Source organism: Botrytis byssoidea, assembly GCF_014898295.1.
Source record: "Botrytis byssoidea strain MUCL 94 chromosome Unknown BBYS_031, whole genome shotgun sequence".
NCBI lineage: Eukaryota > Fungi > Ascomycota > Leotiomycetes > Helotiales > Sclerotiniaceae > Botrytis > Botrytis byssoidea.
The window spans coordinates 237,205-251,050 of record NW_024065872.1 but is presented as its reverse complement, the minus strand read 5'-3'; the positions used below and the strand labels follow the sequence as shown (position 1 = coordinate 251,050).

Below are 13,846 nucleotides of genomic sequence, written 5' to 3'. Positions count from 1 at the left end.
ACAGAATGCGGGGGTGCATGGCGAAGTCAAGCTACTGCCTGGAGCTATCAACCCATGTTATGTTTAGTGACGTTTAAGTGGCGGCATACCCCGGCAAAGTCCGCATTATGCCATGGCGCAGTTTGCTCAGGGTCACAAAAATACCCCTGTAATTATTTTGGTATCTCTAGCTAAACAGAACTACATTGTATGGGGCCTAGAACATGGATGTAAAACTTCAACGCCAGTAACGCCAGTAACATCTTCGTACAACTCTCTATGGCTTTCAATTGCGTCGCATAATCTTCTTATCGTTCTCGATTCAATACGTCTCTACATCAATTGATCTTGGGGCTACTTAATTGAGCTTAGAGCTCACTCTTTTACCCACCGCCCATCTTCACAATCCAATATGGAGTCAACTGATGATTCTCTATCTGAGGGACAGAAATTGGTGAAGTTACCAACGATTGTTCATGATGACCCTTTTGTCAAAGTGGTAAAGACTTTATCAATGTATGTACGCTACAAGCTGGCATGCTATGATATCCATCTAACGTACCCTGCCTTACTAGATACTTTGTCGATGAAATTGTCCTTCCTTCAACCTTTGAACAATTACGAACTACATCTGCGGGAAACAAAATTCGAATACTAGTCGAACATCTCGTCGAAAATGTTACGAATCCCGCCATTATCAATGCAATCTTGTCAGTAGCAAATCATTATTCATCACGAATCCAGTAATAATTGAGATTATACAGAACCCTCAAGTGGCATTTTTCTACCCTCGATGTAGATGATGATCGCGGAATCAATGAAACTCGAGCGAGCGCATGTGAAATAGTGGCATGGAGATTTCTAAGTCGTGTATCGGAAAGAGATGCTGTCGATTTTTGCTTATACGAATTACCTTCACCTACTCTTCAACGATCAACAGGTGGTGTAGATGGTGCAGCAGAAGAACCAGAGGAAATTCAAGCTACGGAACATTCGAGTTTATTGCCACAATTCAGAGAAAGGGATTCTCCTCCTAGTACAAGACCACCTAGTCAGAATAAAAAGACTGAACTTTTACGGTCTATTTCACATATGGGGTCATTCTTTACTCATGATGATATGGATGATGATGAGGATGATCCAACATCTTCTTTCACAGGATTGAATGCTCTTGAGATTGCGGCGGTAGCGGATTGCAAAAAATTCCTCAGCCAGCGCATTGTTCAAAAAATTATAACTGGTATTTGGAAAGGAGATATAACATTTTGGGAAAGTTTGAGTGAGCATACTCAAAAGAAAGCTCAGTTTTATAATAGGAAGAAGTCCGACCCTTTTTCGAGATTGAGGGTACCAAGATATATCAAAGCTTTTGAAGTTTTATTCTTTGCTTCTTTCCTATTTCTATACTATGCAGTTCTTGTTGAACGGAATCCGTAAGTCCTTCTGTCTTTCCGTCCTTCTGTCTCTCTATCCTTCTGTCCTATCTGCCCTCCAATGTCTAACATCTTTTCAGATATTACATTACGCCCCTTGAAATTGTTCTCTATGTATGGTTTGCTGCTTTTGCATATGATGAGCTTGGAGAATTCATAGATGCGGGCTCAATATTCTATGCAGTTGATATATGGAATACGTGTGATTTGATGATTATTTTGATAGGAGCTGCTTTCCTACTCACTCGTTAGTACTCCTTGATTTAATACCTGAAAGTGTCTAACGTTATCTAGGTGTCATTGGTTTGACGAAGGATGATGGGATTATTATCGACATGGCTTTTGACATTCTGTCCCTAGAGGCATTGTTTTTATTTCCAAGGTGAGTTCGTGATATATCATTCAGAAACAGGACCATTCTTAAAGGTCGAGGGTCTTTATGGCTTTTGTCAGACCGTCCTACGTGCCAGGGGGGGGGGTTTTGGTACACGTGACAGGAAACAAGCGGGATTGGGGTTAGCGCCTCGCTTATATTCTACACTAAGCACAATCACGGTCATTTCTTTCACGTGTGTCGGATTGATATAGGACTAACATTACTTCAGAATATGTTCACTTCTTAGCCTCCACCCATATTTTGGAACTTTGATTCCTTGTTTAAAGGCTATGGCCAAAGACTTTGTTAAATTTATGGTCATTGTCCTAATTCTTTACCTCGGTTTTCTAACAACCTTTACCCTCCTAGCCCGCGATTCATTTACCTTGGGCGAAATGTCTTGGGTTCTTCTCAAAGTATTCTTCGGTTCTTCATACCTTGGTTTTGACATAATGAACCAAATCTCACCTCAATTTGGTCCTCCACTTATGATTATTTTCGTCATCTTGACCCAGATTCTACTAATAACCTCCTTAATAAGTATCTTGAGTGATAGCTTTTCAAGGGTTTTTTCTCATGCCAAAGAAGAATATTTGTTTGTATACTCGGTTTACGTGCTTGAATCCTCCACTTCTAACCGACTTACACACTTTTATCCACCACTCAATCTTATCCCTCTCATTCTCATCAGACCACTTAGACTCTTCATGAGTTCTTCTACATTACGTAGAATCCGAATAGGGCTACTGAAAGCTACACATGCGCCAATTGTACTCGCAATTAACATCTTCGAAGGTGTTAATGAACATATACAAGATCCGTCATCTTTCCCCCGCACACCAATTGCTACAGTACTATCTACACCTCATAGCGGAGCTGGTGGAATGACAAGTATGAGTGGAGAACCAGCATATAAAGGAAAAGCGAAGAAGAAATTCTTGACGAGTAGGACGGGTACAAATAATTCATTGCATTTCATGGATGGACCAGGAATTGGAGATGGAGAGGCGAGTCCACTTGTTAGTGGAAAGTGGGAGGGAGGCCTTATAGGAAGGAAAGAGGGATGTTCTTCTGATGTGGGCAATTGTGGACATGTGAATGGAAAAGGAAATGGAAAACTTAATAAGAAATTGACGTTTGAGGGAGAAGATAGTAGGTTAGGAGGAGATGATGATGATACAGCACGAAGAATCCAAAGGACAGAAGAAGACGAGAGGACAAGCGAAAGAGAAAGAAGATTAGAAAATAAAGTTGATGAATTAGGAAAGAGGATAGAGGAATTAACAAGATTGTTTATGGCGGATAAGGGAATGGTGGGGGATGATGAAATGTAGATAGATATTTGTATTCAATATCAACTTCATTTTCAGATTCTTATGTACAAAATAATTCGAGCGTAGCGAGGTAAGGGGGTTTGGGGGCTGGCCCCCATTCAATAACATGAAAATTGTTTATATATTGTTCCTAACATACTATTTGAACCAGTCATATATACTTAACCATATACAACATCTTTACAAGAAGCACAAGCCCACATACCCGACCTATAACCAAGATGTCTTGTATCACACCCATTACATTTCAACAAACCTTTTCTAGACAACCAATTCTTCACGGCTAGAGCTCTTTCCGTTACATCCTGAATAGCTTCATCCCGATGAGTATTACATAACCAAGATTTTCTCATCTGAGATGTACATGTACAGTATTCTTTCTTGAAAGCTGCACCTCCTCTTCTTCCACTGGTTCGTGGTCTTTGCTCAGCCGCACACTCGTCACAATAATATAATTTGGTGTATTCAATAAGTGTTGATTGGGAATCTGACACTCGAACATTTTGATCTTTATGACAATGTACACAAGTATGCCAATCACCTCCTTCAATACCATGTTGAAGATAATCGCAATGTTTTGCTGGAGATTTGAAACAAATATCGATTCCGATAAGTTCATCGCAATGTTTATTTCTAAGGATCCCTTTCAAATTTTGTTTCCATTCTTGTCGATAATCGGATAGAGGATGAATTTGAAGTCTTGGATCGGGATCAGGTTTTTCTTGAACAACTACTTCGAATCCAGATCGACGTTCTTCGACTGAATTTAGAACTTCATCTAAATCAAGCATTTCTATATCAGGGCTTTCAACACTATATTGAGGTGAGACCCTAGGTGTACTGAAATCTATTTCTTCTCCGCCAAAAGTCATAGCATCATAATGTGCCACATCTCCAAATGGTTCGGATAAAAATTCTTGTCCTTCTGGCGCAAGACTATTGTATGATGCATCTGGTTCCGTGACTGTAGCGACACGATTATAAGACGGACCTTCTGGATCGGGTTTATATGGTTCCATAGCTGGATGTTCATTTTCTTCATTTTTCGTGAAAAAACTATTTCGATGTCCAGCTTCGAATGAATCCATGATGACTTGTGAACTGGAATTCATCATAGGACCTAAATCCATATCTTCAATTGCTTGATCTGCTTCTTCGAAATTCGAAGCCAGTTTATCCCATTCAATATTAACATCATTATAACCTCTTTCTGGTGTTGAAAAACGCCAATCCATTTCATCATTAGCATGTTGTCCTACTCCTTGATAATCCCGTTGTCTGTATTTCGAAAAGAAAGAGACGGGACTACACATATCGATTGTTCCATTGAGTCTGCATGTTCCACAAGGACGTTCTCCATCACAAGGACGAGATTGATCTTTACAAGGCCCACATTGAATACTAGGAGCATTCTCCATTTCGGGACTGGCACTTCTACGTCGACGTCTTCGAGGAGAGAGTCTTGCGCTTTGATTAAATGCAGCTCTTTTCTTTCGCGAAAGGCTAGCTTTCTGTTGAGCTGTAATTGGTTCTCCATCTTCATCATCATCTACGCCCACCTCTGAATCTGAAAATTCATCTGGATCACCCACTGGTTTAGGATCGGGTTTTTGTGGTTTCAATTTCCATGCCGGTTTGGGTGCATTCGGATCTTCCAAGTCTCGAGTTATTTCGCATACGATTCCGCGTTGTTTACAGCGATCACAAGGTCGAGGGGATCCTGCTACTAATGTACATGGTTTTCTCATGTGTGTACAATATAAACAACGTTTGACTTTTGGACCGAATCTCGATGGTTGACTTGGAGTCCAACCTGCAGTTCCGCCTGCAGTTCCACCTGCAGTTTTGTCTGAAGATCCAGGACGAGGCAATTGACACTGTGCTCCAGTTTCTCTACAGAGTTCACAAGGTTGTGTTGATCCTGCTACTATAGAACACAATTTTCTCATATGCTGACAACGTATACAGCGTTTGGGTCTCGGACCCGGAACTGCAGACATCCCAGTTCTATCTCTAGAAGGCATGGCTGGAAGATCCTCATCACTACTATCTTCTGGTAATTCTGGTGTCACAGGTCTTGGTTGATGATCTCTCTCGGCAATGCGTCTCGCAATTAATAAAGCCGTCTTTCTCCTCTTAGCATTTTCTAATTGCCGTGTTGCTTTTTCAGCTCGATATTGCGTCGCATATTCTGGATCGAAATTCTTATGTGTATGATCCATTTTATTCTTATGAACCTCCTTATCTTTTTCCCATTGTATCTTTACTTTTCGACGAGCAGCTGTTCGGGCTTTAAGTTGTGCAGGAGTATCACCAGCTTGTTTCGCAGTCCTAGGGAATGAATATGGACGTTGTCTTAATTCTGAAGATTCGATCCCAATCGCTTTTCGAGCAGTGATAACTCTAGCTCGCCACGCAGTCATGGATTCCCATAGCCTTTTGGGTCGTTCATCTATCGCTTCGATATTGGCAGCGATTTCACTTAACCAAGGGGAATAAGTGCCGGTTTCGAGTTGTTCGACGATGAAGGGATCAAAATCTCCATCTGGTCCTGGGGAATAGGCTCGCGTATCTTTCCAGGTTAGTGGGCCAGGCGGTCGCTTGAGTCTTTGCTGTTCCCATACCGTGCCTCCCGCTGGTAATGGAAGATACAATTGTTGATACGTGGGACCTTTTGGGATCCTTGGAACATGTGTACCATGTCCATAAGTTGCATTTTGTATATCCATTTGTTGAAATTGTTGCTGTTGCTGTTGCGGTTGATTATACTGCTGTTGTGGTTGCTGGAACTGTTGATATTCTGCATGGGAAAAATAAGGCCCAGAAGCCATGGAAGCTCCCATCTGACCTCCATAGCTTGGATTTTGTGGCATGATCCTCTGAAGTCCTTTTTGCTCTTGTATCGTCGGTGGATTTCCACTCCTCCAATCTCTTGCTTCACTTTCAAAAACTTGACCCAATGGAATAGCCTCAGGTTGAGGTCCTTGCCAATGTATTTCCCTCTGCGGAGTAGCCGGTTGTTGTACCACGGGTGCCATAGCATCCATTCCCCCAATAAGATCCCATGGATCAATAGTTGCTTCCACAACCTGATCCTGATCCGGTATATTAAGCCACGGAGATCTATATTCCTCTTCCATTTGTTGGAATTGATTACTCGAACCCCCAGTCAAGGGGTCCCGTCCCGTTCTCCATGCAGCTAGATTATCTTGTTCCCATGGAGGTCTACCATCGCGCCAACCCCCAGCGGGAGTAAACATGGGAGTCTCCGAGCGGAAATTATGTTCGGGTCGGCTCAAAACATTTTCGAGTCCGGGATGGAGAGGATCACCAGGGGGATGCGGATCATCACTTAGTGGAATGACACCATGACCTCCACCTCGACCGGCACCTTGTCCTCCACCTCGTCCTTGACCAAAGCCAGTCATATTGGAATTGATATTGACCGTGAATAAATTGATGTGATTGAAAATAAAGTGACAATGGGATTATGATTGAAGCGCGAGTCAATGAACAGGATATGATAGTGATAGATAGATAATCATACAATACGAGAAATTAGTTTCAACGGTAACGTGAATCCTGAGCTTGAACGTGCGCTGTTCCTTGAGCTTGAGCTTCCTTTGCACGACTGGAATCGAAATTCGAACATCTTGTTTGTGCGAAAGATTGAGAGCGCGAATTATAAGATTAAATTTCTTTGTGGATCGATAAAGAGGTAAAGGGGGGTATTGTCTAGAGATGAGAGTTTGAATTTGAGATAAAGATGGAGGAATTGGAGTTGAAGAGTTATGAAGATTGAGGAGAGAACTCTTTGTGGGGGAGATGAGGATTGGCTGTTTGCGGAGGGGGATTGTTAAGCGAGGTGGATAAAGGAGTTTTTTAGATGACTGAGAGGTGCATTATGGTTCATGTGTATAAATTCAAGTGAGTTGAATCTCCGTACTAAATGATACTAAATGAGAATTAGATAAATATCCCTACTCGTTTCTTCCTACTAAATCCCAACAAGCATGGGTGTTTTCAAGAATAAATTCCGACAAGCATTTTGAAATAAAAAAGAATAAATCATTTGTTGTCGAACAACCTACATTCAACATTTCAGAAGCCCGAATAAAGAAATCATGAAAATCTTTCTCTGGAAACATTTCGAATCGACAGAGAAAATACAAATGAGAGTAAATGAAACAAATTGTGTCCCAAAATTGACATCATGATGAGCCGAGTACGCCAGTCGAAACTCCGAATTGGCCCTTGAAAGATACATAACGCATACAAAGTGTTATTACACCAGCACAAAACAACATAAAACACACGAAACACACGAAATACATCAAATGATTAATTCCAACATCAGAGAAAAAGATTTATTCATACAAGCCGATAACTCTAAATAAATTCCATCATGTCATCATTAATTGACAGATCAAGTACACCTCAATCAAACCCCATAAACTCCCATCCTAGTGACTACCCTATATGACACGCTCGAATAGTTCCCAGAAAAGAAAGAATAAGAGGAAGAAAAAGAAAAGGATCACGAGATCCTTATACGCTTGCAAATCTAATATTTTCAATCCATTCAACTCATTTTTAATCCCTACGACTCATTCGTCTCCCACCACCAAATGATAATGAAGTAGGGCTAGTAGGCGTATTAGATCTTACTGTAGGTGGAAGACCCAATTTGACTTCCCCTACCCGTTTTAAAAGTCCTTGTAACGCCAATCTAATTTCCACTCCCATATCCCTAGAAAGTAAATCCACTGCTAATGGATAGAATACTTCAACATATTTCTCAAATCCTTCTCGTGGGAAATTCATGTAACCTTCCAATACATCTACAACAACTGGTCGCCAAGCAATGATATTTCTTTGTTGACTTTCTTCTTCGAGTTGGGTAAATCCACGGATGATATCGGCACAAAGAGGTACTAAAGCTTGTTCTGTATCTGCTCGGTTTCTTTTTCGCTCTTCACCTTCGTCATGGTACATTCTAAGGAGAATGGAAACATATGTAGCTGCACTACCAGATTCTTGCTTCAACAAGTTAGGTGGTTGTTTCATGAATCCTTCACGCCATAAACGCATGCGTAATTCTTTGTTCTCATTAAATCTCTTGGCGAATAAGAAAGATTTCTTGAGTAGAGCCATTAGCCTAAGAAGTTCTGGACTAGGAATTTGAGCATAAACGGTATCATTGGAAAAAAGCTCATTGACAGTTTCGATCATCAAAAGTTGTAAAACACATTTGGTAATGATTTTATTGAAAAATCGTCGACGAGCTGCAGTGACAACTACAGGTTGTTGTTGTAGACCTGATTGTGGCTTATAGTCCTCTAACTCTGGAGTTTGAGTTACAACAGGTGTCTGACCTTCTGGTTCAGCAATGCTCTCTGCATCCGAGGTTGCACCACCATTTGTACCATTAATCTTTAGAGATTGACCATCATCAAAATCTTCAACTGGTGCTGTGGAGCTCTCCATAGAACCTCCTGCTGCAGATGATGTTGCAGCAGTGAATAATTGGAATGCAGTAGTTCTATCGAATAATTCCACAAATGCTCCGACTATTTTTGACCAGTGTTGAGGCTTGAATTTTGTGACATTTTGCAAAATTAATTGCTGTAAACAATTACTACCAATTCGAGCAATTGTATCATTCTCTTGACATATGCACAAAGCAAGTAAATCGAGGAATCTATCCAACATATATTCAAGCGATTCGAAATAGTGAGTGAACAACGTGATCATGTTTCGAAGAGCTTGAATCATTGTAGTTGATAGCCACACAGATAATTCCTCATGATTGACAACATTGGACATCTCGGATTTGGATTTGAGAACCATAAAGATAGGATAGAGTAGTTGCCTCCATAAGATGTCCCAGAAATCAGAAGGAAAGTCGCCTCCATATTTTATAAGTGAATCAAAGAGGTAATTTAAAGCGTTTGAACGGACTTCCAGATCTTCTCCTGTCATGAGAACATCATGAAAAGCGAATAAAACAGGAAACCAAAATGCTTCTTCCTGAGTTGTACGACTTATAGGATTTGTGGCGGTGTCTGGAGTTTTTATCGAGCCATCCGAATTCGCGTTCGATTTGTGAGATAATGGGCACTCCGGTGTCTTTAACATCTTGGGAATAATTGATTTCAATGCTTCCATGGCTTGTAATCCTTTCTTTTGGAATTTCATATTCTTCGAAAATTCAGTCAAGCAAACAATCAAGTCCGCGAATGCGCCTTGGGAGATGACAACACCAAATCGAGTTTTGTAAACTTGGTTGACGTTTTCAAAGGCAAGATTGACGATACTCTCATATGGTTCTCGAGCTGCAACGGTAAATACTCCGAACATGGTTCTCCATCCAGAGCGAATATTCTCTCCACGAGCTTGGATCATTTGTATTAGACAACGTAGAGCCATATCCTTTACAGATACAACGTTTGAGTTTGACATTACATGCTCGAAAGGTTTCAAGAAGTCTTTTTGGAATTTGAATCCAGGTAATTCTTCAATCTCCATAAATCGCATGGAAAGTTGACGCAAAGAATCCAAAGCAAAGAATACCACAGCGGTATTGTTATGGCACCCAACACGATTGAAGTGCTCACCTAGAACAGCCCAAATATTGGCCCACTCGAATCTCACACGAAGCATATTGTAGTAACTGATTTCCACAAGTTTTTGAAGACTGTATGTCCTTGGAGATTCGTTGGAACCCGATATTTTAATCTCATCCCAACTAACATCACACAGAGCCGTGACAAAGTGGACGATAGCTTCACCAGAAAGATTGGCCGTATTTGTGAATATTCTATCCACTCCCTTGATAACTTCATCAGATCTACTTTCCATTGCGATTTCTGTCGAATAAATAGTACTCTGAGTGTTCGTCCTTGGTCGAGTTTTAGGTCTTTGAGAAGCGGTAGACTTTCTTGACGAAGTGGTATCTGATCGTGATGGAGCAACAATTCGAGCTTTTGAAACGTCTGGAATAGCCCCTTCATCAACTCCGTCAGATATTAATTGTAAGCGATCCAATTGACTGATGCACATAAGAATATCTCGCCATGATCCTTTCAAAAGATTTCCTTCTGTTTGTGCTATTTCAAGAAGAACTTTCAATGCCTCCACATTCTTTGCCATCATATCCTTAGGATTGTTGAGATTAGTGGAGTTCTTGAGAGCGGAAACGAAAGCTTCACGTGGAGTTTCTAAATCAAAAAGACATGCAATACGAATTGCTAATTTCATTCCTTCGATGCATAATTTGATGATCTCAATATTGTGAGAGTTTTGCATTTGACCGGAAAGACCGGAGAAGAATGACATCCAAGTCACCTCAAACATAGGGCCAACGTGCTTGAATGAAGTAGCAGGAATAAATTTATCCCCTGATTTCGATGCATTCTTTCGTTGATTTCGGAAAAGATTCTTGAACAATTGTTCAGATCTATGAGAGATCTCTTCAGATTGTTGTAAATATGCTTCACGTTGCAAGTCGCGTCCAACTGTAGCCAAAGCTTGTCCAAGACCTGCCGCAATACCACCAGTAGATTGTGGAGGAGCATTGCCAGTGGCTGCAGCGGCTTCGCGTTCACTATTGAGAACGATTTCTTCCTTTTGAATTTCTTCGTAGATGCCGATAAGGTACTCATCAGGTAAACTTGCATTATCGTTAATACCACGATTGTTCTTGATGAAATCTTCCTTGGTCATTCTCTTTGCAACTTTACTGCTGTGTTGATCTGTATTCAACATGATGACAGAGTAGGACAAAACGTAAGCAGTATCTGCATTAGCAAATGCATTTGGATTGCCAACAACATATCGATTTGCAAATTTCAACATGAAACGATCAATCTTTTGAGCTTCACCAGGAAGACGAAAGGATTGTAAAAATTGACGTAGAGCATCCACGAATCGACGTTTGGTGAAGTCCATTGCATCTACAAATGCGTGCATAATCGCAATGTTTCGTTCATCTCCTTCACCCAAAAACTCTCCGATTTGCGCCTTATCCAATCTATCCTCTCGTAGTAAGAATTGTGCAATACATTCTGGTGTATCTTCCGCTATGAATTTATCGGCGAGTAAAAGCTTGATACCTTTCTTTGGCTTGAAGTTGAATTGCTTGATGGCATTTGTCATTGCGGTCTTTCTTTGCTTCTCCTTTTCCAATTGTTCAGGGTCATCATCCAGGACAGGTGTTGAAGGCATTGGTGTATTTTCACCGGTGATTCTTGTCGAACTATCATTTCCAGGTTCCAAGGATTCCCTAACATCGGCAGAGCCTCTGATATCAGTTTCTGGGCCACTAGTAACATCAGCAATACCTTGCTGTGACCAATTCACCAATGATCGAAGTGTCTCCACAAGACAATCCATAGCTTGTCGTTTCACAATGTACTCTTTTGGAATTTCGGTCTCTCCATTTTCGGTATGGCTACTCAAATGTGCTGTAGATAGAGGTGGGGGGAGCGTCCCTCGAGATTGCCAATCACCACCTGAACTTTTACTGTTCTTCTCTTCATATTGCTGTTGAGCAAGAGGGCTTACCATAACAGCAGCACTCGCCGCCTTTGATAGGTCTTCAATCAAGGTTTGGAACATGTTATCAACATTTCGATCGCAATCGTAATTCAGATATGTTTCAACGAGCGCACGAGGATCAGCGCAAAAACGATGAAGGATGCCCATGAAATGAAGTTTTTGAGTAACATGCGCGTTTCTTCTTTCGAGAAGAGCTAGATAAATCTCATTTAAAAAGACTTCAATCTCTTTCTGTAAGATAGTTAGTCAAAATATCAGGACTATTCATTAATGAATACAAACCTTGAAAGGAGCTCTCATAAATTTTAGCATTAACCAAAAAATTTCACAACAAATTTCGAAGACTTTATCAGCAGAGCTGGCGCCATTTCGAGTAATGCTAAGACATAGGTAAAATTTAATGGCTTGTAGGAAGCCGGTAGGCTCATTGCTCTTGCTGTTGGTAATCGTACATAATGGAGAAGTGAAGACGAGCATATTATTATTGAGTAACATGTGAATGAGGTGAAGAGAAATTAACTTTGAGCGCATTGCTTGGCCTTTTACATCGAATAATTGATCCGGTGGAAGAATTTTGGTGCTGAGATTGCAAAAGGACCTGAAAACCAAATATGCATCCCTTATATAAACCTCATCTTCCATATCCTCGGATTCTATACTATCATCAGTACCACTGTCCGGAGCGGTTTGTTCTGATGTTGAACGAGGTGAAGCTTTCGCAGGCTTGACTTGTGTAACCATTGTTGGCCCTTCTCCCATTTGTGAATCGTCGAAACTTTTTCGATGCTCCAGATCTTTGAGTGTGAGTTTTGGCGCATCTCCATTGGATGGTTCTTCTGCTGTCGCGGTTTCATCTGCTGCTTCCTCTCCCTCGCTACTTCTGGGTACTCCATTTAATGATTCTTGTGCATCGACCGTGAATGAGCTAGTATTTTCGGCATTTTTATCCAATTTCGAAAGGTTCAATCTGGCCTCCTTCATATGTATCCTTGTCTTTACTCTCTCGAAAACCGTCCCAACCATTTGTGTCAATGTCCCTTGCGCAACTTGTTGATTCGGACTACTTTTCGAAAGTAGGAAGACATTGTAAACCTGTCGCACTGCTTTTAATAATCCCGCACCGTGAACGACAATTTTATCATTTAAAACTGCTGCCAATAACGATTTCACAATCTGCAGCTGGATTTCGACTGGAGTAGTTTCTCCCTGAAAACAATCGCATATTGTATCGATCGCTCGTTCGATTAATGGCGCACGATCTGCTTCTCTATCTGCATTTGGTGATGAGGGAACTGAGAAGTAAGAATAGCTAATGAGTTTCCCAATGCAATCTAATGCCGTCGTAGTCAGTGGGATACTTCCGGATCGTGTAGCTTGTTGTAATGGATCGAAAATGATTTCGGGATCAGGTAATTGAGGTTCATGTTCTTTAATGTCCTTCAAAGCTTTCTCGACCGCTTCCCCTAATCCTTTTCTTTTTTGAGCCTCTTTTGAATTATGGATAGCTTCCAGAGCCGAAATCACAAAGACGATGGAGCTCATGGTGGTCGATCGATTGCGCCAACTTCCATTCGTAGGTAGTAGTGTGATATCCTATTCTTTAAAGAGAGAGAAGAAAAGATACCATAGAATGTAATTTCCTCACACGTTGGTTAGAATTTATGAAATTAATAATTCCCTTGTATCTGTATGTGAGGGTTGTATTTCGAGGGGGGAAAGAGAACGGGTCATAATCACCAATTTCTTTCCCGATGAACCCTTAGCTGCCACATTAATAACACATTAACACATTAACACATATCTGGTCCGGCCATTTCATTGGAAACATGAATCCCTGTCCATTCAAAATCCATGGAACGCTTAAAATCCAATCAAACCCTCAGACTTCTCTGTCAGCGCTTAACCACCAATAGGACTCTTGACGGTGGAATAATCTACGCCTACTCTACCACTATACTACTTTTGTACTAATCTCAAGGAGCTCCGGTCTGCCAACGGAACTCAACCTACGAGGTTTTCCGATATTCAACAGAACAATTTAAATCTGTGTTTTTGTCGCGAACAACTTCCTCCCACTCCACCCCAAACATTTACCACCCACCTTCCCGCCCTAATCCTACAAAACCGGGTTCAAAATATCCAAAGACTTCTGTTTGTCTGGATAT

The 13,846-nt window shown here is 41.0% G+C and overlaps 3 protein-coding genes across 3 annotated transcripts; 1 reads left to right on the top strand and 2 right to left on the bottom strand.

The window, feature by feature from the left end:
• The first annotated feature begins 225 nt into the window (after positions 1-225).
• EAE97_010880 (uncharacterized protein) lies at positions 226-3,159 on the top strand. Its single transcript, XM_038881395.1, has 6 exons — positions 226-495; positions 555-689; positions 744-1,412; positions 1,493-1,659; positions 1,707-1,794; positions 2,018-3,159. Exons 1-6 carry the CDS (start codon positions 392-394, stop codon positions 3,120-3,122), a joined length of 2,268 nt encoding a protein of 755 aa, XP_038727785.1. The 5' UTR covers positions 226-391; the 3' UTR covers positions 3,123-3,159.
• A 124-nt stretch (positions 3,160-3,283) lies between these two features.
• EAE97_010879 (uncharacterized protein) lies at positions 3,284-6,550 on the bottom strand (the record flags this gene model as incomplete). Its single annotated transcript, XM_038881394.1, has 1 exon — positions 3,284-6,550. One exon carries the CDS (start codon positions 6,548-6,550, stop codon positions 3,284-3,286), a length of 3,267 nt encoding a protein of 1,088 aa, XP_038727784.1.
• Positions 6,551-7,715: 1,165 nt separating this feature from the next.
• On the bottom strand, positions 7,716-13,223 carry EAE97_010878 (uncharacterized protein; the record flags this gene model as incomplete). The annotated part of the gene is made up of 2 exons (XM_038881393.1): positions 7,716-11,912; positions 11,964-13,223. The coding sequence occupies 2 exons, from the start codon at positions 13,221-13,223 to the stop codon at positions 7,716-7,718; spliced, it is 5,457 nt and encodes a 1,818-aa protein (XP_038727783.1).
• Between the last annotated feature and the right edge of the window lie 623 nt (positions 13,224-13,846).